This window comes from Grammomys surdaster, unplaced genomic scaffold, assembly GCF_004785775.1.
Source record: "Grammomys surdaster isolate TR1022 unplaced genomic scaffold, NIH_TR_1.0 125793, whole genome shotgun sequence".
In the NCBI taxonomy this organism is placed as follows: Eukaryota; Metazoa; Chordata; class Mammalia; order Rodentia; family Muridae; genus Grammomys; species Grammomys surdaster.
Window position 1 is genome coordinate 37,677 of NW_021620624.1, and position 26,869 is coordinate 64,545.

General features: G+C 36.1%; 1 protein-coding gene and 1 pseudogene across 1 annotated transcript; both read right to left on the reverse strand.

Moving 5' to 3' along the window:
- Positions 1–569: 569 nt before the first annotated feature.
- On the reverse strand, positions 570–1,514 carry LOC114640235 (putative vomeronasal receptor-like protein 4). The gene has a single exon (XM_028789172.1). The coding sequence runs from the start codon at positions 1,503–1,505 to the stop codon at positions 570–572; it is 936 nt and encodes a 311-aa protein (XP_028645005.1). The 5' UTR covers positions 1,506–1,514.
- A 20,968-nt stretch (positions 1,515–22,482) lies between these two features.
- Positions 22,483–23,378, reverse strand: LOC114640255 (annotated as a pseudogene).
- Positions 23,379–26,869: the final 3,491 nt, after the last annotated feature.

The window sequence follows — 26,869 nt, forward strand, 5'->3', positions numbered from 1 at the left end:
AACTATGATAAAAATCTAAGCTTTATATTCACATTATTTTATGGATCCAGAGAAATTAAGGAACAGAATTAAAACTATAACAAAATATTGAAACTATTTTTGATTTATGTGCATAGGTTTAAATCTATTCAAAAGAAAGCTTTAAAAGTCACTATCAGCAAGGAGCTTCTTTTCGGTGACTTCAACATCAAAAGAACATTTATGATATAAAGTAAAATGGAGAAAGAGAAATCATGTGGTAATATCAACTTACCGTGCACAACTAACTTAAGAACTCTATAGTACTTGGAAATAGAAATGTCAACAGAATATATCTGTATAATACTATTACATTTATTTAAATTGTATGAAGAATCTTGCCTTGATACTTAAACCATTAAAGTTTTTCAAAAACAGGTATTTTAGAAAAAAATAATTGTGGCTATGCAGAATGACTCCTTATAAGCATCTGTAAGTCTGATTCCCAGGAAATGCTGTGACATCTCCTCACCTCTGTGGGCACCAGGAATGCACACATGTGTACATGCTGACACAACACTCATACACATAAATAAAAATAGATTACTAGTTTATAGAAAAGAGAAAAACCATATGTTTAAAAAACTATGGTGGTGCTTTGAATGCATGTTTTTCATCATAACTATTATTCTGTTATCAGACCTGATTTGTACCAAAGGAGTAATTGTGGGATAGGCATATATCACAAACTTCTGAACAGTCAGGACGACTGGGTCATACATCCATAAAAGGACTGAGGTGGATGAGATGATGAAGTCCACCCAGTACATGACCACAAAGAAAACCACCAGCAGTAAGATGGTCTGAGTGGCTCTTTTCTCAGGGGAAGCTCTCAGGTTCTTGATGCTATGAAGATGCTTGTATTGCCTGTGATGCCTAAACAAGATAATCACCATGTATGTGCTTGTAGTCAGCATGATTCCTACAAGAAAAACATCTCTGGAGATTGACACTGTTAAAATCAGTCCTCTGATGATATAGTTCCTGGGGAAGAGTGAACAGGATTTAGTGACCTTCATCTCATTGGTTTTACTTATGTTGGTAAAACCACCAACATAGAAAATCTGGTTACTACTGTAGAACAAATTGAAAGACCAAATGCATAAGAAAGCATAGATCATGTACATTTTCAGTCTATGTTTAAATTTTGCCAACAGTGAGTTACTTGGACTGATTGTGACAGCCTGGACCACACTCAGAGAGCAGGTGGTACAGATAGAGAGGCCTCTCATCACCCTGCTTATGTAAAATATTGTCTTACATTTGAAGTCATTCCCAATGTTCAGTGTCTCAAATATGTCTGTAAGCCAAATATCCCCTCCAGTGAGGAACATCATTATGTGAATGAAGGTCAGTTGACAGGAAATCAGGTCTGTGGGTTTAGGTCTGTGACCTAGGATTATGAAAGTATAGAAAAGAAGGAGAAACATATTGGCTAAGACTCCAAGTCCAGCTTGGAAATAAAGGATATTCTTGAATAAGGACATAAGTAGAGAATGTATTCATCTTAAGAGCATAGTGGATGTTTATTTCATATATCTGGAAAAAAGTAATAGATTATACATTAAACTTGTGATACACTGGACAACATGGCTCTATCATCATTCTGTTTTCCTAATCAATTGTGGATTAGTATGTTCCTGTAACTTTTGATGTTCATAACCTATATTTTTATATACCTTCCATGTATATCCTATACATATAGAAAATTATAGACAATAAATCCTTTTATACATATTTAAACAGTATGCACAGTTTGTGTGCTTATATTGCACCTGACTCTCATGCCTTAGAAATCCAATCTCATTGATTTAAATTGTCTCATATACTTAACACTTACAACAGTAGTGGTGAACACAGAATATTAACCACATTTATACAACTGAATACAACTTATGGGTGATCTGGAAAATATTCCAAATATATCAAAAACTTGAAGTGAGTCAGTCTCATGTTTTGTAATTTTACTGTACTCTGCTTTGCAACATGTTTTGACTCTTAATTCTAATGGAAACATAGGAATAATTCATAGTAATGCCACTATTTTAATCAGCAAAATGTCCTTCTCAATCAACTGTTCTCATGTTCTTTACATCCCCAGAATCTGAATTAAATAGACAGATATCGTAGGAGACTGGTAGTGTACTTTTGACATCCTATGACCATGAATTATGATTATAAATGTTCCTAGATGTCTCCCAGGTTATTTTCCATCCCATCACCTTTGTGAGAGAGAACTTCAGATTTAAAGAACTAACTTCCAGCTACCAAGACAAAAACTGTTTTTCTTTTCTTTTTTGGAGGAACAATATAAATTGTTAATAGAATAAAGTACTAATGGCTTCTCAAGTTTCCATGTTGATATTTTGCCTACTTACCTCTTTGTTTAGTATTTATCTCCTACCACTCTCTAGAAGGTCTCCTTTTTCTGATTCTCTGATTTGATACCTGTACCCTGCTTTTCTTCTCTTTATTGCTCCAGCCCTCTCACCTACCCTGCAATGGTCCTATTTTGCTTTCCTGGTTTCTGTAGTTACTACGTGCTACATAATCACATCTGAAGATATGGAGCTGAGGGCCTCCAACAAGAGGGAATAGATAACATTAAGACCAGCACTGTTTTCGACACATTATGACAAACATGAACTCACTGAAGATGACCAGATAGTGATCCTTTTAGGGAATTTCTGTTTTAAAAGAGATTCCTTCCTATGTAGTAGAAAACATGTCTCTCAATATTATCAATGTCATCAGTAACCACACACCTTTACAGTTTTACTCAACAGTCTTACATTAAGTGCTTATTTTAGTTGTTTGGCCTAGTTAATAGGTCAATTTATTATTGAAGTAATTTACTTCAGGACTTTAAAATTAGCTTGTGATAGAGAAATAGAAAAGAACTACATTGATCCAGATTTTTGTGAGAAAAAGTGTGCCTAATTATATTTTCAAGTTCATTAATGTATCCCACATATAAGTACATATATAGAAATAATGCAGAAAGCAACCTGGGATCATCCCGTAATATACCCATTAACATAATACCATAAATCAAAGATTTCATAGTCATATGATTTTAGCTCCTAAAAAGCTTACTCTTGTAAAGGAATGAATCCATTCCAGTTACCAGAGCCAAGCTTCTGATTATCTTACCAACATATATTTAGCTGCACAGTGGTGTTCTGCTCTTAAAAACTCCAGGATTCATGGTGGAGAGATGGCTCAGTGGTCAAGAGCACTTCTTGCTTTTGGAATGACCTGGGTTTGATTCTCTAGAATGACATCATGACTTGGGACCATCATGACTCTAGTTCACAGGGATGCATTGTACTGTAGGAAAGGAATGCAAGTGGTGCACACATAATACATGTAGGCAGAACATACATATATGTAAAGTAAGATAAATAAAGCTCCAGGATAATTGTGACAGGCCAGCTCCAGTGCTCTTGTTCTCTCTTGAAGATAGCTGAGTGGAAAGAGTATCTGTGGGGGCAAGACTTGGTCTTTCAAAAAATTGGGGTTGTTTTTTAGTTTTAAAACATTTACCAGTCTTATGTCTATATCTGTCTGAGTTTCTTTGATGCCAGAAACGGCAGAGTATCTGGCCTTTAGCACCTCATTGTAATACAGCAGAGGTATTAAGCGAAGGATTAATTGCTAGGTTTTTCTCTCTTGCCCAGAAGCCTCTCCGCTAGCTTGTCAGGACGGAGGGAGGTTTAAACCAATGCACTTTTATTGAACATGGAGAAGAGAGTCACTCACAGATGGAAAACCTTTTACACAAGCAAATATGCATAACCTCACATACATTCATACACAAACCCATGCATATACACTCATACACCTTCATTATACGATTTTGGCTCAGGTACTTACTTTTCTTATAATTACTTACACACATACAGCTATACTTACATAAGCATATTGGAGTAAAAGCCCAAGTGCAAGTGCAGAAAGAACTCACTCATTCTGGATGACAAGTGAGCTCCAATTTTTGTTGCACAGAGAAAGAAAAAGCTTCTACCCTTCCATTGGTAAATGAATGAAACCCAAGTCTGTAAGAAAAAGCTTTGTCCTCTTTGGTAAGACTAAGCCCTGCTGTTAAAACCAGACCTGTTCTGTCCCATGCTAAGGAGAAGCATGCCTGCTCTTTCTGCTTTTTCTGCAGGTTCTCTGTCTCTCTTTCTCTCTGCATTCTGTGTACTGTTCTTTTCTTCTATTCATCATTATTTCTAAGGGAAAGTAAAAGAGGGAAAAATCTATCAGACTATGCTCTTCTAATTTCTAAGTAGCTCTGTAAATTTCTAAGTTACTTTACTCTGCTATCCTTCTCACAATCTTGCTCCTAATCCTGCTCTTTCCTTCTGTTCTGCTGTAATAACATTATATAATGTAATTGTTCTTAGTTTCTTGTACATTTCCTAGGGGAATAGATCACATGAAATAAGTTCACCATGAGTTTACACATGAATTCAAATCATAAATTGTCTAAGATGTTTACAACAGAGATGTTTACATACATTCTCATTAAGACTAGACATTATCTGTCACTAGTTATACAGGTTCATTGAAAGTTAAAAAAAAAGTAAATATTTTTTTGTGTCTAAGTTGTCATTGAAACCCAGCCAATATTTTATCCTTTGTTCTTGTACCTATAGTAATCAGTTAATTCCCTTTTATGGTCTTTGGTTAATTGTTTTATAATCTCTTGGAATGTGTTGTAAGTTGTAAATGCCTGCTTTTATCTCAGAAGCAATTTGTGACACTTGGAGACTGTCAGAATTCTAATTGCAGTTTTCTTATCAAAGAGGGCTATAAGAGCAGTTCCATTATAAAGGGCTTAATAATTACTAATATAATTTTAGAAATTCTTATTAGATCATCATTCAGAATTTAAAAATTATCTGCTTGTCTATGTAGCATCACTACTAGACAGTACATCTTCATTGATTTGAATAAATCTGCCCAAATGTGGGCTAACACTGAGTGACATGTATATATATATATATGTGTGTGTGTGTGTGTGTGTGTGTGTGTGTGTGAAAGTGTATGTGTATGTATATGTGTATATATATAGTATATATATGTATGACAGAAAAAGCATATATATATATGCTTATATATATTATACATGACAGAAAAAGCATATTAATAGCAGGAATCTTTCCTAAAATGTAGTTATTTCAGCCTTGTGTAGAAGGGCTCATTACCATAGTCATACAGGTCATGTTGAAACCATCTCAGAAAGATCACCTGCTAGGTATTGACCTCTCCTACGTGGTTTCTGGCAGATAACACTTACTTCAAGCCTTGGTCTCCAAGCTGTAAGAACTGTAGCCTAATTCTAGTTTTAAACTACAATGTATAAATCATATAACATAATCATTAATTATTAATTATACATTAATAATTTATTAACATAGCATATCTCAATAATATAAAAAGATGATCATATAATAAGGTAAAAATAGTAATCTAAATTTTTTTTAATCTTAAAGATATGAATTCAATTTCTCTACTTCATATTAATTTATTTGGTAAATGTTTATCATATACAGAAAATGATACATCTTCTGATTCATCAACTGGCACCTTTCTTTTGGGCCTACTAGAGCTGAGAGTTGATGAAAAATTGTTATAGCTGCCATGGGCAAAAACGCAGATATGCACATGAGTTGTTAATATAGATATTCACTGAGAAAAATTGTGTTGCATTTGAGAAGAAAATTGCAGTGTTGGGGACTTCCACATTAGTTTAACTTGTATTCTTTAGTTGTAAGTAGTAAAACTCAGAGTATATTCATGAACATTTATATTAGTGGAGAAGCCATCACGATTAAACTGGCCCAGTCAAAAGACTTAGCAGTCTGAAGCCAGTTATCTGAAGAGGCATTCAACAACAATAACAGCAGCAGCAGCAGCAACAAAGGAAAGAAAGAAAGAAAAAAGAAAGGAAGGAAGGAAGGAAGGAAGGAAGGAAGGAAGGAAGGAAGGAAGGAAGGGAACAGGAAAAGCTGCTTCTTTAATAGTTCTAAATTCTTCCATGAAAAATCTCTTTGCTCTTCATTATCACAATATTTGATTTTAGAACAACAGTCTTGTTTTATGAATTTAGAGTAATCATTGTATTCTGCTTTTTGGGCATTTAATAGCATAAGAAACATACAAGTATACTCACTCTTATGTATAATTTTCATTTTAAGCTTCACCACATTTAGTGAGTAATGAACTAAAAGCTGTATGACTACTCAGAGAGAACATAAAGTGAGTCTGTGCCTTTCAGGTGACAAGTGAAATTGTTGGCTGATGTACTGGCTTCTGTCAGCAACATGAATAAATGTTTAGGAATCACAGAAAGATAAAGATTAACCACTCAAATGAGGTCCATGATATTTTTGTGAAATATTTAATGCCAGCAGGAACTATTATTACTTTTTAAAGAAAGTACTAATTCATAACATTTATCTGATCATCTTAAATAATTTAAATTCATGAACTGTTCTTTGGAAGTTGAGTTTAGCATAGCTCTGTAACCACACTGACACTGAGAAGAATATTACACTCTCACATTGTGAGCCAGTTCCCCTGACATGAAGCAGAAGCAGCAGAAGTGTCACTGGAGAGACTGTGGGGAAGCTGTCATACCAAGAGCTTCATCACAATTTGTGTGGTGTGAGTTTGGGAAAGAGAAGACAATGTTCACTGAAAGTCTCTCTCTCTCTCTCTCTCTCTCTCTCTCTCTCTCTCTCTCTCTGTGTGTGGTGTGTGTGTGTGTGTGTGTGTGTATTGTATTTTGTAACTATTAGAGGAGACCTTATGGATTTTGACGTTAAATAATTTTATACCATTAAAAAATGGTATTTTTTTTCTTGCTGACAATGAAAAGCTTGCTCAATATTATATAGTATCAGGGTAACATGATTCCATCTAGAAAACTTGAAATAAGAAAAATAAATTGATTTTAATAAAAGGACTAAAATTCCTATGGATAATTATATAATTACATTTATATAAAGATAACTTTAAAAATTTAAGAAATGATGTGATATTTTCAGGTATTTTTGAAGTACATATAAAAGATTTACTTTATTAGAAATCTTTCCAATAGATTAAACAAATCTATATAAAAATTTTGAAACATATATGTTGTCAAGAATTCTTTATGATTTACTAGGACCTGATTTGAAACTTTCCTAAGAATTCCTAGGAATATGCAGACTTAACAGACTAGAAAATTACAGATATATACTAAATTGATATTTGTTTGATATTTTTAGCTTATATTTCATATAGAGTCAGTTAATGAGAAAAAAAGGTTCTGTTGTATGCTTTTTATATAGTACAACTCAAAAGCAATATTCTAAACAGAAAATTCTCTAATCTCTTACTACAGAAAATCTTGTTTCCTTCTACCACCTACTTACAGTTCTCACTATAATGAAGAGAAAAAGAAACATTCACCTGGTTGATCCTTTGATAAACATCCTTGTAGAATGAGTACCCAAGAAGTAGTTATAAGGAAGAAATGTCATCAGTTCATCTCCCTCGAGACACACAGTTATTTTGTCCTCTGGGGTAGGCAATTCTGACCTTGAGGTGATTACAAAGTGGAGCCATCAAATAGAAGTGAACTTTTCTAACTCCAGGAGAACAGTAGAGTAGGGACAGCTGCATTCTGCATTTCCCATTTGTGAGTTATTCTCTTCAGACCTTATATATCTGTGTGGATTGATTGATGTCAGTCTCCATGGACAAAACAATAGTAGTAATAATAATAATGATAATAATAATAATAATAACTAACAATAACAATATCTCATTTAAAAGGAATAGAAAAACATTTCAGTCCCCAAGATATCCATTTTGCTTCCAAAAGACTCATGGTAGTCTCCATCTTTACTTGACAGTGGCTTCAGATACTCACTGAGAATTTAACAGCTGTTTTGCTAAAGTTAAGAAAATGCCACCTCCACCAAACATACTTGGGGAAAGTCATTTTTTTATACAGCACACAGATGGAAATAAATTTAACTGTATTATTGGAAATTGGGCCATGGGGCAGGAAATATAGCTCAGCTTGTAGAGTGCATATCTAGAAAATATTGTGTTTGTGAGACCACATGAAGAAATCAAACTTTCAAGTTATATGCATAGGTGAGAGAGAAGAATTCTAAGTCAGAGGCAAACACAAGACCTTCAATAATATCATAGATAAAAAGTGCCTCAAACGTACTGTATAACATAAGAACACAGAACACTCAAAAAAGAAAAGATTAGAATAAAAAAATTTCCATGAATCTTACAGTTAAAACACTAAATATACAAACCACCATCATCATCACCACCACCACCACAACAACAATAACAACAAAATACCACTCCTAGACATATACCCAAAAGATTCTCTTCCATCCCGCAAGGACACTTGCTCAATTATGTTCATAGAAGCCTCATTCATAGTAGTCAAAAGCTGGAAACTTCAACTTCAACCTCAACTGAAGAATGGACAAAGAAAATGTGGTAAATCGACACAATGCAATACTATTCAGCTATTAAAAATCATCATAAATTTTGCAAGTAAATGGATGGAACTTGAGAGTAAGGTAATCCAGACCCAATAGCAATGCATGGTATATACTCACTTAAAAGTGCATATTAGCCATAAAATATAGGTATATACACTCCATAGGCACAAAGAAACCAAAGAATAAGGAAGGCCCAAGCCAGGAAGCTTGAATCTCACAAAGAGGAATAAAATAGTCATAAGAAACAGGTGGGATGGAAGGGGAATTGTGGAACTCAGAATCAGATATGGGGAAGGACAGGAGATATGGCTAGATGGCCATGAAAATGAATGGAAATCTGCAACTGATGGGGGTGGGGAGGAGGGGGCTATCTCTAGGACAAGCTATGGCCTGGGACAAGAAAGGCACCAAGAATCAATAGGGGTGACCTTAGCTATGACTCACTACACTGGGAATATAGAAGTTGAAGAGGCCATCTCCTGTATTCAGACAGGAAGCCCAGTGGAGCCATAGATACACCAACCCACCCACAAAATTTTCAACCCCAAACTTATCCTGTCTACAAGTAGTGCAGGCATTGGGGAAGGAGTAGAGACTGAGGGAATTGGCCAAGCAATAACCAGCCCCTCTAGAGACACACCCCATGGCAAACACCAGTCCCTAACAGTATTAATGATACTCTATTATGCTTGCAGACAGGAGCATAGTGTCCTCTATGAGGCTCTGTCCAGCAGTTGACTCAGATAAAGACATCCATGGCCAAACAGTAGGTGGAGCTTGGGGATTCTTATGGAAAAATAGGAGAAAGAATTGTGTGTCTTGAAGGGGATAGGAATACCATATAAAGACCAACAGAGTCAATTAACCTGGACCCTTGGGGCTCTCAGAGTTTGAAACACCAACCAAAGAACATACACAGGCTGGTCCTGGGCCTTCACTCTCATATGTAGTATGTGTAATGCTTAATATGGGTTCTGGACTACTGGGGTGGGGCCTATCCCAAAGCTGTTGCCTCTAAGTGAGAGACCAGATCTGTTGGGTTCAGATTCCATCTTAGAGAACCTGATCTAGGTTAAACTCAAGTTAACTAACAAACTGGCACCTAGTACCAGTTCCAGGTTACTCCCCAACAAATCTTAGCCTCCAGGTTTCTTTGTTATAATAATAAATATTAATAATATTATTAATTATTAATATTATTAATCATTCCATTTGTTTACATCTCAAATGATATCTCACTTACCAGTTGTCCGATTATCCCCTCCTCCAACACCTCATCTCATGCTATCCCACTTCCTGGTTACTCCTCCGCCACCCCCATCCCACACCTGCCCTTCCCCCTCCCTTTTACCTGTATGAAAGTGCTCCCCCACCTACCCACACTCTCCTGCCCCACTGTTCCAGCATCCCCCTACTCTGGGCCATTAATTTTCCCCAGGACCAAGGGCCTCCCATCTCGTTACTGTCAGGCAAGGCCGTCCTCTGCCACATATGTATCTGGAGCTATGGGTCACTCTAGGTATACTCCTTGGTTGGTGGTCTAGTCTCTGGGAGAACTGAGTGATCAGGACAGCCAATGTTGTTCTTCCAATGGGGTTGTGATCCCCCTCTGCTTCTCCAATTCTTCTTTCAGCTCCCCAACCCAGTTCCTTGAGTTCAGTCTGATGGTTGTCTCTAAGCATCTGCATCTGCACTGATCAGTTGCTGGCCAGCCCAGCCCAGGAATCTGTAACACTTGGTTCCTGTCTACAAATACCTCTTGACAACGACAACAGTGTTGGGTTTGGTGTCTGCAGACATGATGCATCCAGGAGCAGGTTTTAAGACTGCACCTGGCACTTCACTTCTGAATAACCACCAGTCAGGAGGAAAACAGAAGTTAAGTTTATGGTACCAGCCAATTATGTTAAAGGCCATAACGGCCTACCAATCAAATATGTGACAGGCTAGAAACCCCTTACTTATTTGCTTGCCTCTAAAAATGCTTTCCTGAAACTAGGCTTGGGGCTCTCCACCTTCCTGTCCTGCTGTGTAAGGGTTGACAGAGAGCCCAAGCTCAAGCTTGAATAAAGAAACCCTAATTTGATTGCATCTGAATCACCTCCTTGGTGGTACCATATCGATTTCTTAAAGAGACTGGGATCATGTGTAAATAGAACCATATCAGATTCTAAAACTAGATAGTCATTGATAGAAACCTTGATACTTGAACATGAAAATACAGAATGTAAGAGAGCAGTCAGACCATTGAAAGTGTGAGGAGCCCCGATAGATGAATGGATAAAAGAGACCACTGTCATTGGTTCTCAGGAACATCATGTGGCAACTCATAGCTAGAAGTTTTAGGAATCAAAATGACAGATGCTTTAATTGTGATGAATTTGGTCATTTCCATAGAAATTGTAAGGATATTAGATTCAGAGCTCAAAATAGAAGGCATATTGACTGTGGAGAATGTGGTATTCTCAGAAAAAAACAGGGAGGTTTTTGATACAACGAAGCACAAAGGCTTCCAGGGTACTGTAGCCACCATGGAAAGGGTAAACATTAGTCAAAGAATTTCAGGTCCAAGAGAGACATACAAGGTAACATCTTGCCATTGGGAAATGAACAGAGGGGCCTGTCACCTCAAGGTCATGCAGCAAACAGTATGAGCCATCCTCCATTGGTCAGCCAGAAGATACCAAGTCGATAAGAAAATCAAAACTAAGTATTTCTGATTTTATACATGGTACAGAATGAACTGCTGGTCTGTTTCATGGTCCTACACTTTAAGGGACAGTAGGAATAATCTTGGGAAGAAGTGAATTAACTTCTCCAAAAATTAATGTGTATGTAGATATAGTAGATTATAATAGCAAGCAAGAAAAAAAAAACATAGCATATGTGAAAAAAGGTGCAAATTGATGTAGGGGATAGAATTGATGAGCTATTGTTGTTTCTTTACACCAAGGGCAAGACTGTTCAAGTAGAAAAAAAACAGGGCTTTTGAGAGTGTTAGAAAACATGTGTTTTAGGAAACAATGATTAATGATCAGAAAACCAAATTAATGGTAGAAATAAAGTTCCTGTAGTTAGTATACTCTGGATTGGCCACTTCTCAAGTTTTATATACAGTTTATTGGAACTGGTAAATTATCATGAATAGAACAAAGTACCTGATAGGTTAACTGTATGGGACGAGAAGGGCAAACAGGAAAGTTGAGACCTTATGTGGCAGACATAGACATACATTTATGGGAAAGGGATCTTTTATAACAATTGGGTACTCAAAATAATCCTGAGATTCCAAGGACGGTAAATGACAAAATTAATGTTGATATGATAAATGCTCCTGGAGAAGGTATTGATATGGGTAATTTATAACAATCATGTGTTGTCTGCATTGTACAAGGACACATAGGACATCACATTAGAACACAGGGCATCATAGGGATTGGGTTTCCAAATTTATAAAAGGTGCCACTGCTGACACACCAACAGCTTTGTCCCTAAAATGGTTATCAAACTTATATGGTAACAGCAGTGGCCCATAACCAGTGAAAAATCTCAGGCACTTGAAGAACTGGTAAAAGAGCAGCTGGAGGCTCAACATATAGAAGAGTCTACCAGCCCATGAAATTCTGCTGTGTTTGTTGTAAAAAAAAAAAAGAAATCAGGAAAATGGAGTATGATCATGTATTTAAGAGTAGCTAATAGAGTAATTCAGCCAATGGTTTCTTTACAGCCTAGATGGTCTTTACCTACTTCATTACCAAGATCCTGGCCTATAGTAGTAATCAACTTGAAAGATTGCATTTTTTAAAGTAATATCCTTGCATCTGCAGGATAGGGAAAGGTTTGCTTTCTCAGTACCTACTGTAAACAACAGTTGTCAAATAAAAAGATATCACTAGAAGGTACTTCCATAGGGAACAATAAGTTGTTGAACTTTATATCAGTATTTTGTGCAACAACCATTAGAAATAATTGTTAAGCAATTTCCTTAATTTATTGTTTACCATTATATGGATGACATTTTGCTGGCTGATTCTGACAAAGATGTTTTAGAGAATATGCTTAAGGAAATACAAAGATTCTACCATGTTGGGTGTCATTAAAAAATACAAAGAGAATACTCTCTTAATTAATTGGGTTTTAAAATCTATTCACAAATATTTGACCACAAAATGTACATATCAGTAGGAACCAATTGTAAAATCTTAATGATTTTCAAAAATTAATGAGAGATATTAAGTGGCTGAGTTTAAGTGGCTGATATTAAGTGGCCTACAATTGGATTAGGTCCATGTGAGTTAAGTAATTTGTTTCAATCAATGCAAGGAGATTCAAATTTATCCAGTCTAATACGTCTAACAGCTGAAGCTGTAAAAGTGCAAGCTCCTATAGAACAAAGACTGAAAGATGTATATGTAGATAGTGTTGTTCCTAAATTTGATTGTATTTTGGTCGTTTTCCCTTCAACTCATTCTCCTTTTGAGTTCGATATTATTATGTAAAGAAATTTCTTAGTTCCTACACAATGTAAAAATTGAAGACATATAGAAAATGTTTCTGAATTAATTTTAAAAGGCAGAATAAGTCTCTGCCAACTGTCAGGAAAAGATCCAGTCAAAATTGTAGTACATCATACGAATCCTGAGATTATGCCTTTATGGTTTATCAATGAAGACTGGCAAAGAGATTCTAGTAACTCTTTGGGAGAAATTCATAACAAATTTCTGCAAAACAAACTTATACATTTTATAAAATGAACTAAATGGATTCTTCCACATATAGTAAAGATAACATGAATTACAGAGACACCAACATTCTATACAGATGCAAACAAGATTGGTATGGTAGGATATAAATCAGACAAAATAAGGAAGGTGATCAAAAGTCCATATACCTCTGTTCAAATATCAGAATTGTATACCGCCCTCATGGTATTTTTTTTAATAAGTTAATATAATTACTGATTGTTTACATGCATAAAGTTGTTTTGCATATAGAAGCTACTGAATTTGTTTCTGATTATTCAGAATTAACTTAGTAGTTTGTACAATTTCAACAGGCTACACAAAGTAGATACTATCCATTGTATTTTACACATATTCGATCTCATACAGGTTTACCACGTCCATTAGCACAAGGAAATGGGTAAATTGACAAATTACTAATGTGAAATGTGATAGAAGCCTCTACATTTCACAAGAAACATCATGTTATTGGAAAAGGCTTAGAGAAAAAAATCTATCACTTGGGAAGAAGCCACAGAAATAATACAAAAAAAAAATTGTTCTCCATGTTCTCTATACAACTAAAATCTTTTACCTGATGGTTACAACCTTACAGGTACCAAAATAAACAATATCTGGCAGGAAAATGATTGTCATTTTGCAGAATATGGAAAACAAAAGAATATACACCATACCATTGACTCATACTCGGGGCTACAATGTACAACTGCTTTACATTCTGAAAAGACTGATTGTGTAATTATACATATTGGAAATATGGCAGCTATGAGGATGCCTGCACAAATTAAGATTGATAATGCTCCTTAACATGTGTCCAATGAGATGAAGAAATTCTTTTCCACAGTCCTAGGATATATAATTAAGATATAGTCTTAGAAGTTGGCAGTATTGGTGCAAGAAACAGCTCTTATTTCAAGAGTGCCTCATGCCCAAGGATACAAATAGAAATTACTCCAAAATTCTCTCTTCCAATGTGGAAGCAGTTTTATAAACTTTTTATATTTTGCAGAACAAAGAAAACTATCAGCCAAGGCAAATTTAAAATGCATTGGTAGCCATGTTAGAGCAGTGGGTACACTGAAAAAGGGGAAGCTTATTTATAGTTCCAAGATATTATCTGGTAACATTCTTAGCTCTCAGATTGGTGATGGCTAGTGTTCTAGTTTAATAGCTTCTAATAGTTTCATTCATTATTACAAGAATTTAATTTAAATTAATGGCTTCTAAAATGGTTTTCTATCTAGTATCATGAAATGTTTGTTTAGACACAGTGCGGATAAAGGAATGTTTGTTCCAGAGGTTAAAATTTTCCTGAGATAATGTAAATCTCTCTGATCCTACAAAATCTCTTCACGCTACTGAAATTCCAATCTGTTCACAAGCCTCTGTAAACACAGACTCCTTCTGAGGGTTTTTAGTTCACAGCAAGACACTGTGTCTTTTCAAGAATTGTCACTCAGAGCTGAATCCCCACATTTATGCCTTCACCTGCTGTGTGAGGGCTATTTTGCTTGGAAAGCACAAATGGAGGTCACTGGAGTTGCTCTTTTCAGGGAAAATAGGGAACCCCAAACAGTATCACATTCCCAGAGGGATTAGGGAAGTTTATGCCACCCTCAAGGATTAAAAAGATTCAGAGATAATCTTTGTACCACATCTCTCTCTATTCTTTCACCTATGTAGAAAACAGATGGAGAAGTCCATGGTGGAGCATTCATTCATGGAAAATGAGTGTTGATTATGATGAACCTAGTGAGAAAGTGACGTAAATGGTATTTTAAAATGATATTTATGAATTCTATTAGTTATTACTATGATCCAGTCAGCCCTGTAGTAGTAGAGACAGCATCCTATGAATTTAAAAACAAGCTTTAGCTAATTATTGGGCAAAATTCCCCTAATCCATTTTCTTGAAACAGACTGTGAATTCCCCAGCTATGTTCCCCAAATACTTTCTCTTCGGGTGTCATTTCTATTCTGTCAGTCTGTCCTCAGGGAGCATTTCACTGTACCATGTGTTCCTGGTCCACCATGTCTAATGAAGACCTTCTATTCTCTCTGTCTTCTTTCTCATTCCTCCTTCTCTATTCTTCTTGTTCTGCCTCGCCTTTTCTCTCCTTCTGGTCCCTACCTGCAATCTCCATCCCGGTAACTAAAATCTTGCCAACCTTTCTATTCTCTAAAATAATTGGCTGTAGTCACTTTTATTTAACCAATAACTTTAAATTGAGAAATAAAGTTTACATAACAAAGGCTACTGTACTTGAAAATCTGCTCCTCAAGGAAAAATAGATCTTGGGGTGCAGAATGTAGCACTTGTGTATACACAGCAGAGCCAGAACAACCAACAACAACAGTGTGACTTCAATTGCACTTATTACACTGGATCAGAATTCTTTTCTTGAGAAGATTAACCTAACTCTCATATCTGTAAACAGATAGTGACCTCAAAGATGCTTTTTAAAAATACTTATTCATCAATAAAAGAATTTCAGGAGGAATCACCATCCCTGACCTCAAGCTGTACTGTAGAGCAATAGTGACTAAAGTAGCGTGGCATGTACCCAGAAAAAAAGCCACATTCCTTTGGAGACTTGATCTTTTATAAAGAAGCAAAATTCATAAAATTGAAAAAAGAAAACATCTTTAACAAATGATTCTGGTCTAACTAGATGTCTACATGTAAAAGAATGCAAATGGAATATTTATCACCCTGCACAAAACTCAAGCCCAAATGGATCAAGGACCTCAAGATAAAACCAAATACACTAAATCTAACAGAAGAAAAATTGAAAAATAGCTTTGAACACATTGGTACAGGAGACAATTTCCTGAGCAAAACAACAGTGGCTCATGCACTAAGATCAACAATTGATAAATGGGACCTCATGAAACTACAAAGCTTCTGTAAGGCAAAGAACACTGTAAATAGGACAGTCAGTCTACAGATTGGGAAAATATCTACATCTGACAGAGGACTAATTTGCAAAATTTACAGGGAATTCAAGAAGTTAGATACCAACAACCCAAATAATCCAATTAAAAAATTGGGCATAGAGCTACAGAGAATTCTCAACAAAGGAATCTCAAATGGCTGAGAAGCACTTAAAGAAATGTTCAAAAGTCCTTAGTCATCACAGATATGCAAATTAAATAATTCTCAGGTTCTATTTTTTCATTTTAAATTATTTCTTTTATTTACATTCCAGTTGTTGCACCCCTCAGTATCTCCTCCCACAATTCCTCCTCCCACTCCTCCTCCCCCTTGCCTCCAAGAGGGTGCTGTCCCCCTACCGGGTCTACCCCTTCCCTGGGGCCTCAAGGCTCTCAAGGATTCAGCACATCATCATCTCCCAGTTAGTCCAGATAAGGTAGACCTCTGCTCGGGGTCTGGGACCAGTCAGTGTACGGTGTATGCTCCTGGTTGGTAGCTCAGTCTCTGGTAGCTTCATGGGGTTTATGTTAGTTGAGACTGCTGGTGTTCCTATGGGGTCGCACTCCCCTTTTTGGCTTCTTCAATCCTTCCCCTAATTCAACCAAAGTGGTCACCAACTTCAGTCCAATGATTGGTTGTAAGTATATGCTTCTGTCTCAGTGGTTCGTAGGGTCTCTTTGAGGACAGCCACGACAAACTCCTCTCTGTAAGCACATCATAGCACAATAATGTCAGGCCCTTCTCCGCGTCCCCACTTCCTGACTCCCTGCCATGAGATGGATCCAAAGTTGGACCACTCATTGGATCTCTTTTCCTTCAGTCTCTTCTCTATTTTTGTCACTGCAGTTCTTTTAGACAGGAACAATTCCGGGTCAGGAATTTTGACTGTGGGTTAGTAACCCTGTCCTTGAGTCTATCTACTAGAGGAAGGCTTTTCGAGTTCTTTTCCACCAAAGTTTGTTGTTTTGGCTAAGGTCATCCCAAATGATTCTTGAGAGTATCTTACCTCCCTGACCTCTGGTACTTTCTAGAGGGTCCCCCTACCTCCCACTCCTGAAGGCTGCTTATTTCCATTCTTGTAGCCCTTAAGGCTTCTCTCCTGTCTCCTCCTCCCATATCTGATCCTGTTTTACTTTTCCTTTCCCCCTCTCCTCTCCCACTTAGGTTCCTCCATCCCTCTACCTCCTGTGATTATTTTCTTCCCCCATCTGGGTGAAGTTGAAGCCTCCTCACCTGGGCATTTCTGCTTCTTACATTTCTTATGGTCTATAGGTTGTATCCTAGATAGTCTGTGTTTTAGGCTAATATCCTCTTATCACTGACCACATACCATTAATGTCCTTTTGGTTATGAGTTACCTCACTCATGATAATATTTTCTAGTTCCATCTATTTCCCTGTAAAATGCATGATGTCCTCATTTTTAATAGCTGAATATTATTCCATTGTGGTAATGAAACACATTTTCTGCATCCATTCTTCAGTTGAAGGACATCTAGATTATTTCCAGCTTCTGGCTATTACAAATAAGGCTGCTATGAACATGGTAGAGCATGTGTCCTTGCAGTATAGGAGAACATCTTTTGGGTATATGCCCAAGAGTGGTATAGCTGAATCTTCAGGTAGAATTATTTCCAACTTTCTGAAGAAACACCAGATTGATTTCCAGAGTGGTTGTCCCAGTTTGCAATCCCACCAACAATGGAGGAGTGTTCCTCTTTCTCCACAACCTCGCCAACATCTACTATTACCTAAGTTTTTTATCTTAGCCATTCTGACTGGTGTGAGATAGAATCTCAGGGTTGTTTTGATTTGCATTTCCCTGATGACTAAGGACACTAAACATTTCTTTAAGTGCTTCTCAGCCATTCAAGTTTCTTCTGTTGTGAATTCTGTTGAGCTCTGTATCCTATTTTTAATGGGGTTATTTCTGTTTTTGGAAGTTATCTGTAGGTCACCAATTTGTCCTACTCACTGTATCTTTTGCCTTACAGAAGCTATTCTTGAGGTGCCATTTGTCAATTGTTGATCTTAGAGCCTGAGGCATTGGTGTTCAGTTCATGAAAATTTTCCCCTGTGCCAGTGAGTTCGAGGCTCTTTGCCATTTTCTCTTTTATTAGATTGGCGCATTTGGTTTTATGTAGAGGTTCTTAATCCATATGAATGTGAGCTTTGTCCAAAGTTATAAATACAGATCTATTTTCATTCTCCTATATACACCTTAGTTAGACCATCACCATTTATTGAGTTTGTTTTCTTTTTTCTACTATATGTTTTTGGCTTCTTTGTCAATGATCTAGTGTCCATATGTGTATGGGTTTACTTCTGGGGTTTCAATTCTATTCTACTGTTTGACCTGTCTGTCTCTGTACTAATATCTTGTGGTTTTCATCACTATTGCTTTGTAGAACAGCTTGAAGTCAGGGATGGTGATTCCCCAAGAAGTTCTTTTATTGTTGAGAATTGTTTTTGATATCCTAGGTTTTTGTGTTTTCATATGAAGTTGATATTTACTCTTTTCATATCTGTAAAGAATTGTGTTGAAATTTTGATGGGGATTGCACTGAATCTACAGATTGTTTTTAGTAAGATGGGATTTTCACTGTGTTAATCCTACCTCTCCAAGAGCATAGGAGATCTTTTCATCGTCCTCTTTTTTTTTTTTCTTTTAAATAGGAGTTTGAAGTTCTTGTCACACAGATCTTTCACTTGATTGGTAAGAATTACACCAAGATATTTGATATTGTTTGTGTCCCTTGTGAGGGGTGTTGTTTCTCTAATTTCTTTCTCAGCCCGTTTATCATTTGTATAAAGGAAGGCTACTGACCTGTTTGAGTTAATTTCTATCCTCCCCTAATTTGCTGAAGTTGTTTATCAGTTGTAGGAGCTCTTGGTAGAATTTTGGGGGTTGCTATCATCTGCACATAGTGAAATTTGACTTCTTTCCTTCCAATTGGTATCCCTTTGATATCTGTTTTTTCTCTAATTCCTCTAGCCAGAACTTTAAGTACTATATTGAATAGATAGCAAGAGAGTGGGTAATTTTGTTTTGTCCTGGATTTTAGTGGGATTGCTTCTGATTTCTCGCCATTTAATTTGATGTTGGCTGTTGTTTTGCTATATGTTGCTTTTATTATGTTTAGGTATTGTGAACTGCTACAACCACTCTGGAGATCAATCTGGCGGTTCCTCACAAAATTGGAAATAGTTCTACCTGAAGACCCAGCTATACCACTCTTGGGCATATACCCAAAAGATGCCCCACCATATCACAGGGACACATGTTCCACCATGTTCTTAGCAGTCTTATTTGTAATAGCCTGAAGCTGGAAACAACACAGATGTCCCTCGACGGAAGAATGGATGCAGAGAATGTGATTCATTAACATAATGGAATACTATTCCCCATCCAACCTGCTACATATCTCCTTTTAATTTCCTGACCCTCTGTACTTCTCCCCCATCTCCTTCCACACCTAATACTGCCTGCCCTTCCCTCCTCTCCCTTTCTCTCCCAGGTTCCTCCCTCCCTCTACCTCCTGCAATTATTCTGTTTCCCCTTCTAAGTAGGACTGAAGCATCCACATGTTGGTCTTCCTTCTTCTTGAGCTTCATATGGTCTGTGAGTTGTTTTTTGAGTATTCTGAAAAAAAACACTGTGTTTTCAACCTCTTTTTTATTTTTTATTTTTTTTAATTTTTATTGAATATTTTCCTTATTTACATTTGAAATGTTTTCCCCTTTCCTGGACCCTATCCCCTACCAGAAATAGAAGTATTAGCAATGCACTATCAATTGCTCCACAGAGCCAGGTTCAACCTCTTTTTTTAAAAAAGCAATTATCATAACATTAATTAGTTAAATCATATGATAATGATAAAATTAAAAAAGATAATAAGGATCATTTAAGGGGTCATATGGAAACTTAATACAATAGAAGCTTCCTAAAATATATAAAAATATAAAGGCAATCTAAAGGAAACAACCACATAACAGGGATACAGAGTCCAAAGTGAAGTCTATCTTCACCAAAAAAGCTTTCAGTACAGGAAATTGATTATATTTAATTGAGATAGTTTCAAATGAAGTTACATGGGAAACACCAAACAACACAGTGAATTGTCAAGGCTATTGTTTGGTTATCACACACTGATGGTAAGGTCATATTCCTGAGGATATCAGTTCTACAACTCATTGAACATAGAGAAATCAGAATTGTAACTATCTAGATGCTTTACCCTAACTGTACAGAGTTCATGATATTGGAAAGTACCATGCACACTACATGGAAAGCAAGTTAAACACCAACTCAGCTAAAAAGCCCTCAGACTATAATAGTGCCCAGCAAGATATGATTGTGCAATAGTGACATAAAGCCTGTGAAAGTAATCAACCAATATCTGGTTTGATTTTAATCATGTACTCCATGGGATGAAGCCATTGCCAACACTGCTTGGGTGGTCAAGAACCTGAAACAGTTAAGCCAGGGGCCAAGGAGAAAATCAAACACTGGTGTTCTTGTGAAATAATGTAGAAATAAAATGTTCTTAATGGCACAGTGCTAGACTCGTAGCTCTGAGCCTTGCTAAATCATCATCACAGAAGCTTCCTCAATCAGCAGATGAGAAGAGATACAAAGACCCACAGTAGGAAAATTTGCAGAGAGTGAGAGACCTGAGTCCCTAAGTCCTATATCGGATGTCTCCATTAAACTATTCTGCTCAGGTCCCAGGGAACTCTGTGGAAGCTCTGGTAGGAACAAGAGGAAGAATAGAAGGATATCAAGGAAACAAGGCCTTCTAAACACAGTAAAATGGGTACATACAAACTAAGAGACTGTGGCAACATGCACAGGGACTGCACATATCTCACCCAATAGTGTCCTAGAATAGAAGTAGATACAAGCCCATCCCTAACTCAAAAATTATCTTCCACTGATACTCAGTTGCAAATGAAAAATTAATTTTCTCCAAGGCTGTCTCACTTTGGGAAAAACATCACTCTGCCCTGCAGAAGATGACCAACACAAAATGATCTCAATGCAATTTTTACAGGTCCTTTATACACACACACACATACACACACACTTCAGGTTTTGTATTCTTATAGGGTACCCTTGTTAAACTTGTGTGCTTGTCTGTTTGTCACCTACTACTGAATGTTTGTTGTTCCTTTCTTTGTCTCTTTTTCTACCATGTTTTCTGCTATTCTTGTTTAAGCTTGTTTTAAATTATTGTCATTTAGTTTATTATTATTAATTATATGCTATTTGTTTCATGAGGAGAAACAGAAAGAGTTGATCTGGATGGGAGAGAAGATTAGGGAGAACAGGGAGAACTAGAGGAAGGGAAAATCTAATCAGAATATAATGTATGAAAAGTTCTTTAAATAAAAGAGCATAATTCTTAAATGGTGGGGTATGGTTGAACCCTAGTGATTCCAGAACAGAAGAGGCAGAGAGAGGAAAATTCCTATCTGGTAAGCTCCTATTAGGTAAGAGCTTATTTGGTAGGCTCCAGGTACAAAAGAGACCCTCTATCAGAGCATGAGGTGAATGGCTTCTGTAGAACAATAGCCAAGTTTGTCTCCTGTCCACAAAGTGCACATGAACACACTTCCTTTGTCTGTGCACACATATAAAAGTGCACACATTCACAAACCCATATTGTACATATGTATCTGTATATAAATAACTTTTATTTACTTTTGTATTTCAACAAATCTGGATGAAATGAAGTACAAATAAAAACACAAAAGAAAGTTTCATATGAGACTAATTAAGTAACTGTGGTTAAAAAATGGAAAACATAAATTTACATTAACATCATTATCCAGAAAAAGTTGAATTATTAAACCTGATTAAAGCTATGATTTTGACTAAACTTTATGAATAAGTATAGATTAAAATGGTTTCAAGAAAAGTCTTACCAAGTAATTATCAGCGAGGAGCTTCTTTTGAATAACCTCAGCATCATGGGCACTTCTAGGATACAGCAAAAAGTATAAAGAAGAGAATTCATATGGAAAGAGCAATTATGCTGTAAAATGAACTTAAAAAGTTTATAGTATTTGGCATCTGTAATGTCAAAAGAATATATGTATGTAATACCAGTAACTACTTGTATCTATGAAGAATGTCACTGTGCTACATGAACAGTTGAAGATTAAGAAGGATATGTAATATAGAAAAGGCAAGACACTTGTACATATAAATAAAGATAAGTGAATCATTTTTAAAGGAAGACAATCAGTTTGTAGAAAGTCTAGTGGCACATGGAGTGCAAGTTTTCAGTACATTGATTGTTCTCATATCAGAAGTTATTTGTACTAAAGGAGTTATTGTGGATAGGCATACATCACCAATGTCTGAAAGTCAGGATGACTAGGTCATACATCCATAGCAGGATTGAGGTGAATGAGATGGTGAAGTCCAACTAGTATATGGCCACAAAGAAAACTATCAGCAGCAAGATGGTCTGGGTGGCTCTTTTCCCAGGTGATGCTCTTAGGTGGCTGATGCTATGAAGATGCTTGCATTGCCTCTGATGTCTGCACAAGATAATCACCATGTATGTGTTTGTGGTCAGCATGACTCCTACAAGAAACGCATCTCTGGAGACTGACACTGTTAAAATCAATCCCCTGATGATGTGGTTCATAGGGAAGAGTGAACAGGATTTAGTGACCTTCATCTGGTGGGTCTCACTCACATTGGTAAAGCCAGCAACATAGAAGACCCACCTACTACTGAATGACAAATTGAAAGACCAAAGATAGAAAAAAGCATAAATGATGTGGTTTTTTACTTTATGTTAAATTTTGCCAGCAAGGAGGTACTGGGACTGATAGTGACAGCCTGGAACACACTCAGGAGGCAGGTGATGCAGATGGGGAGGCTTCTCATCACTCTGTTTTTGTAAAAAAATGTCTTACATTTGACATCATTCCCAAATTTTAGTGACTCTAGTATGTTTGCAAGCAAATGATCCCCTCCAGTAAGGATCATCATTATGTGAATGAAGCTCAGTTGACAGAAGATCAGGTCCATGGGCTTAGGTCTGTCACCTAGTATTATGGAAGTATAGAAAAAAAGGAGAAACATATTGGCTAGGACTCCAAGTACAGCTTGCATATAAAAGATATTCTCTAATGAGGACATAAGTGGAGAGTATGTTCATCTTAAGTGCATAGTAGAAATGTATTTCATATATCTGGAAAAAACAGTGTATTTGTGAAACTTGGGATTCATTGGACAGTTTGTTTATATCATCATTCTATTTTGCCTACTAATTCTTCATTAATATCCCTCTTCAACTACTGATATTCCATATTGTACATTATAGCCTACATTTCTATATCCTTGTACCCCCTAGATATAAAAATTACAGATAATAAATGCATATACAATCATATCTATACAGGATGAACACTTTTTCTAATGCAAATTAGTAGAGTGCCTTAGAAATACAATCCTATTGATTTGAATTGTCTCATTGAATATTGAACTTCTAAAACAGTAGTGATGAGTACAGAATATTAAACATATCCCTGTAACTGAACAAAATGCATGTGGGTCTGGGGGAAAAAATCACAAAAGTAATTCAAAATATCAGGCCATTCTGTCTCTTATTCCATAATTTCACCATTCTCTTTTACAACTATCCATGTTTTAACTCATAATTTTGATGTAATCACAGTAATAATTCATGATTATCTCATTATTTTAATCACCAAAAATGTCTATCTCAATTAATTGTTTTTAATGTTCTTTCCTCCATGAAATTTTACATCTTTAGAATTTAGAATTGAAGACACAGTTACATAGGTATACTTTTCACACCCTATTATTAATTTAACTATTACAAATGATCCCAGATGTATTCTAGTTCATTTCTCATCACATTAAAACCCTTTGTAAACTCCAATTCAGAATTAAAGAACTGTTTACAATAGCTTATAGCCATCTGTTTCAATATTTTTCCACAGAGACCCAAGACTTGGTGTTAGTATAAGCTATTGTAAACAGGCAGCTTTTGTGGCTATTTACCTGCCTGAGTAGTCATAGACCTTGTAAACAGGTAGCCTGGGCAGACAATACCAACTTAGATAAGGACAAGTGAATCATAGGCAGAGTCATAGAGACCTGTCCCCTCAACCCTCACCCAGCTGATATCCTGTTCTGAAAGATATCTGTATTCCCCCTGAACACCCACACTCCAGTGTTGTCCCCTTCCCCACATCCTGCCTTTTTGTGTTTATAACCCGTGTGTGAATAAGTAAAAATTACGATTTGAAAAGAAAGAAAGAAAGAAAGAAAGAAAGAAAGAAAGAAAGAAAGAAAGAAAGAAAGGAAGGAAGGAAGGAAGGAAGGAAGGAAGGAAGGAAGGAAGAAAAGAATTAAAAAAACTACTACTTTGCCTTTCTTTTGTGAGTATGAAAAGTAAATGATGATTCCTATGGCTGTTTTTAGCTATCCATGTTACTCTATCTACTGTCTTCCCTTTATTTGTCTTCCCCATCTTTACCTAAGAACCCACCCATTTTCCTCTTTGATAAATTGTGTCTGGCTACCCCTCCTTATCTTCTTCCCCACTTCTTCTGTACCTGCCACTTCTCTACTAAGTAGCATTGTCTTTCCCATTTCCTAGATCAGATTCTTGTATCCTGCTATTCTGCTGTCTATTGCTCCCACACTCACCCCTATCCTGGCAATAGTCTGGTTTTGCTTTCCTGGTTTCCAAAGGTTACATAACAACACCTGATAATGTGGAGCTAGGAACCTCCAACAAGAGAGAACATGTGATATTAAGACAAATGCTATTTTTCATACACTATGACAAACATGTAATTCTGAAGATGACCACATTGTTATTCTGTTTGGGAATTCCTGTTTGAGATGTTATACTGTCAAAAACAAGGTCCCAAGTGTTATATCACCAGAACCCAGAAATTTTTACAATTTCACTCAACAGTCTTATTTTTGGTGCTTAGTAAGTTACTTGGTCTGGTTACCAGGATCATCTTATTATTGAATTGATTTAATTTAGGACTTTAAAATCAGCTTTGTGATAAAGAAATAGAAAATGACTACATTGAACTAGAATCTTGTAAGAAAAAGTGTACCTAATTATATTTTCAAGTTCACATTTATATTCCACATATAGAGACACATTCATGCATTTATGTATAGAAATAATGCCACGTTAGTGGAAGAGACCATTCTATAATGTACCCATGAAGATGACATGATAAATCACACATTTTATATTCATATGATTTTTGGTCCTAAAATGCTTAATCTAGTAAAGGAATGGATTCATCTCAATAGCCAGAGAAAATCATGTAATTCTCTCATCAACATCCATTGACAGTAGCTGCACACTGATATTCTGTATGCAGAAAAGCTTTGGGATTAAGAGCACAGAGTGGTTAGAACACTTCTAATTTTTGCAAAGGAGTAGGGTTAGATTCCCAGCAATGACATGATGGCTCATGACCAACTGTGATTCTAGTTTGGGGCAATCTGTTGCCTGTGACATGTAAGGTTGGTGGTACATATAAATGTAAGAAAGCAAAAGAGTCACATATGTAAAATAAAATACATGAATCTTTAATAATTATATAAAAACTTCAGAAATACTTAACTTAAGCCCTGGTCTCCAAATTGAAAGAACAGTAGTAATATACCAATTTTAAAATTCCAAATGCACAAAAATATATGGATAATAATTTTGTATTATTTTTACACGTAAAATATATTAATGTAGCACATTTAATATGAGTAATATAAAAAGATGATGATATAGAGTAACAAATAGTAATCTGAAGTGTTTTGTTCTTTTTACAAAGGTATATTCTTTAAAGACTCTCTTCACATCCATTGCTTTGTTAGTGTTTGTCTCATTCAGAAAATGACATATTTTCTAATTTTCTCAAGTGGCATCTTTCTCTGGGATTCACTGAAGTTGAGACTAGACCAGAAAAGACCATAGCTACCATGACTACAGAGTTATTAACACATGCATCCACTGAGAAAATTTACTTGTTTTATTTGAAAAACAATTGCAGTTCTGGGGCCTTTCACATTAGTTTACATTGTAATATTTGGTTGTAAGTACTAATACCCAAAGTGTGTCCATAAATAATCATAAGAGTGGAGAAGCCATCACTATTATGACCCAGATTGAAAAAACAAAGCAGTGTTCAGACAGCTCTCTCAAGAGATGCAATGAGACCCAGGGATGCTTTATACTTAGCTCTACATTTTAAAAGAAAGATTATTTTACCTCCTCATTCTCACAGTATTTGATTAGGGAATAGTTTTTGTTTATGAATTTATGGTGCTCTTTGCCTTCTGCTTTATGGAGATTAAGTAACCTAAGGGACATACAAACATAATAGATGACAAGTATCAATACTGTTTTAAGCCTTATCACAATTAGCGGGTAATGACCTAAAAGCAGTAACAGTGCTCACAGAAAAGATAATGCGATTATGTGACTTTCAGATGACAAGATACATGGTGTTGTCTGATGTACTATCCACTGTCAGCAATATGAATAAGTTTACAGGAATCTCAGGAGACGAAGACCTTAGCCACCCAAACTAGTCCATAGAATCCTATTGGAATAAATAATGACAGCAGAAATA

What these genes read in the sequence shown, in the direction of transcription:
- LOC114640235 (XM_028789172.1), bottom strand. Translation starts at nt 1,505, where the DNA reads ATGTCCTTATTCAAGAATATCCTTTATTTCCAAGCTGGACTTGGAGTC.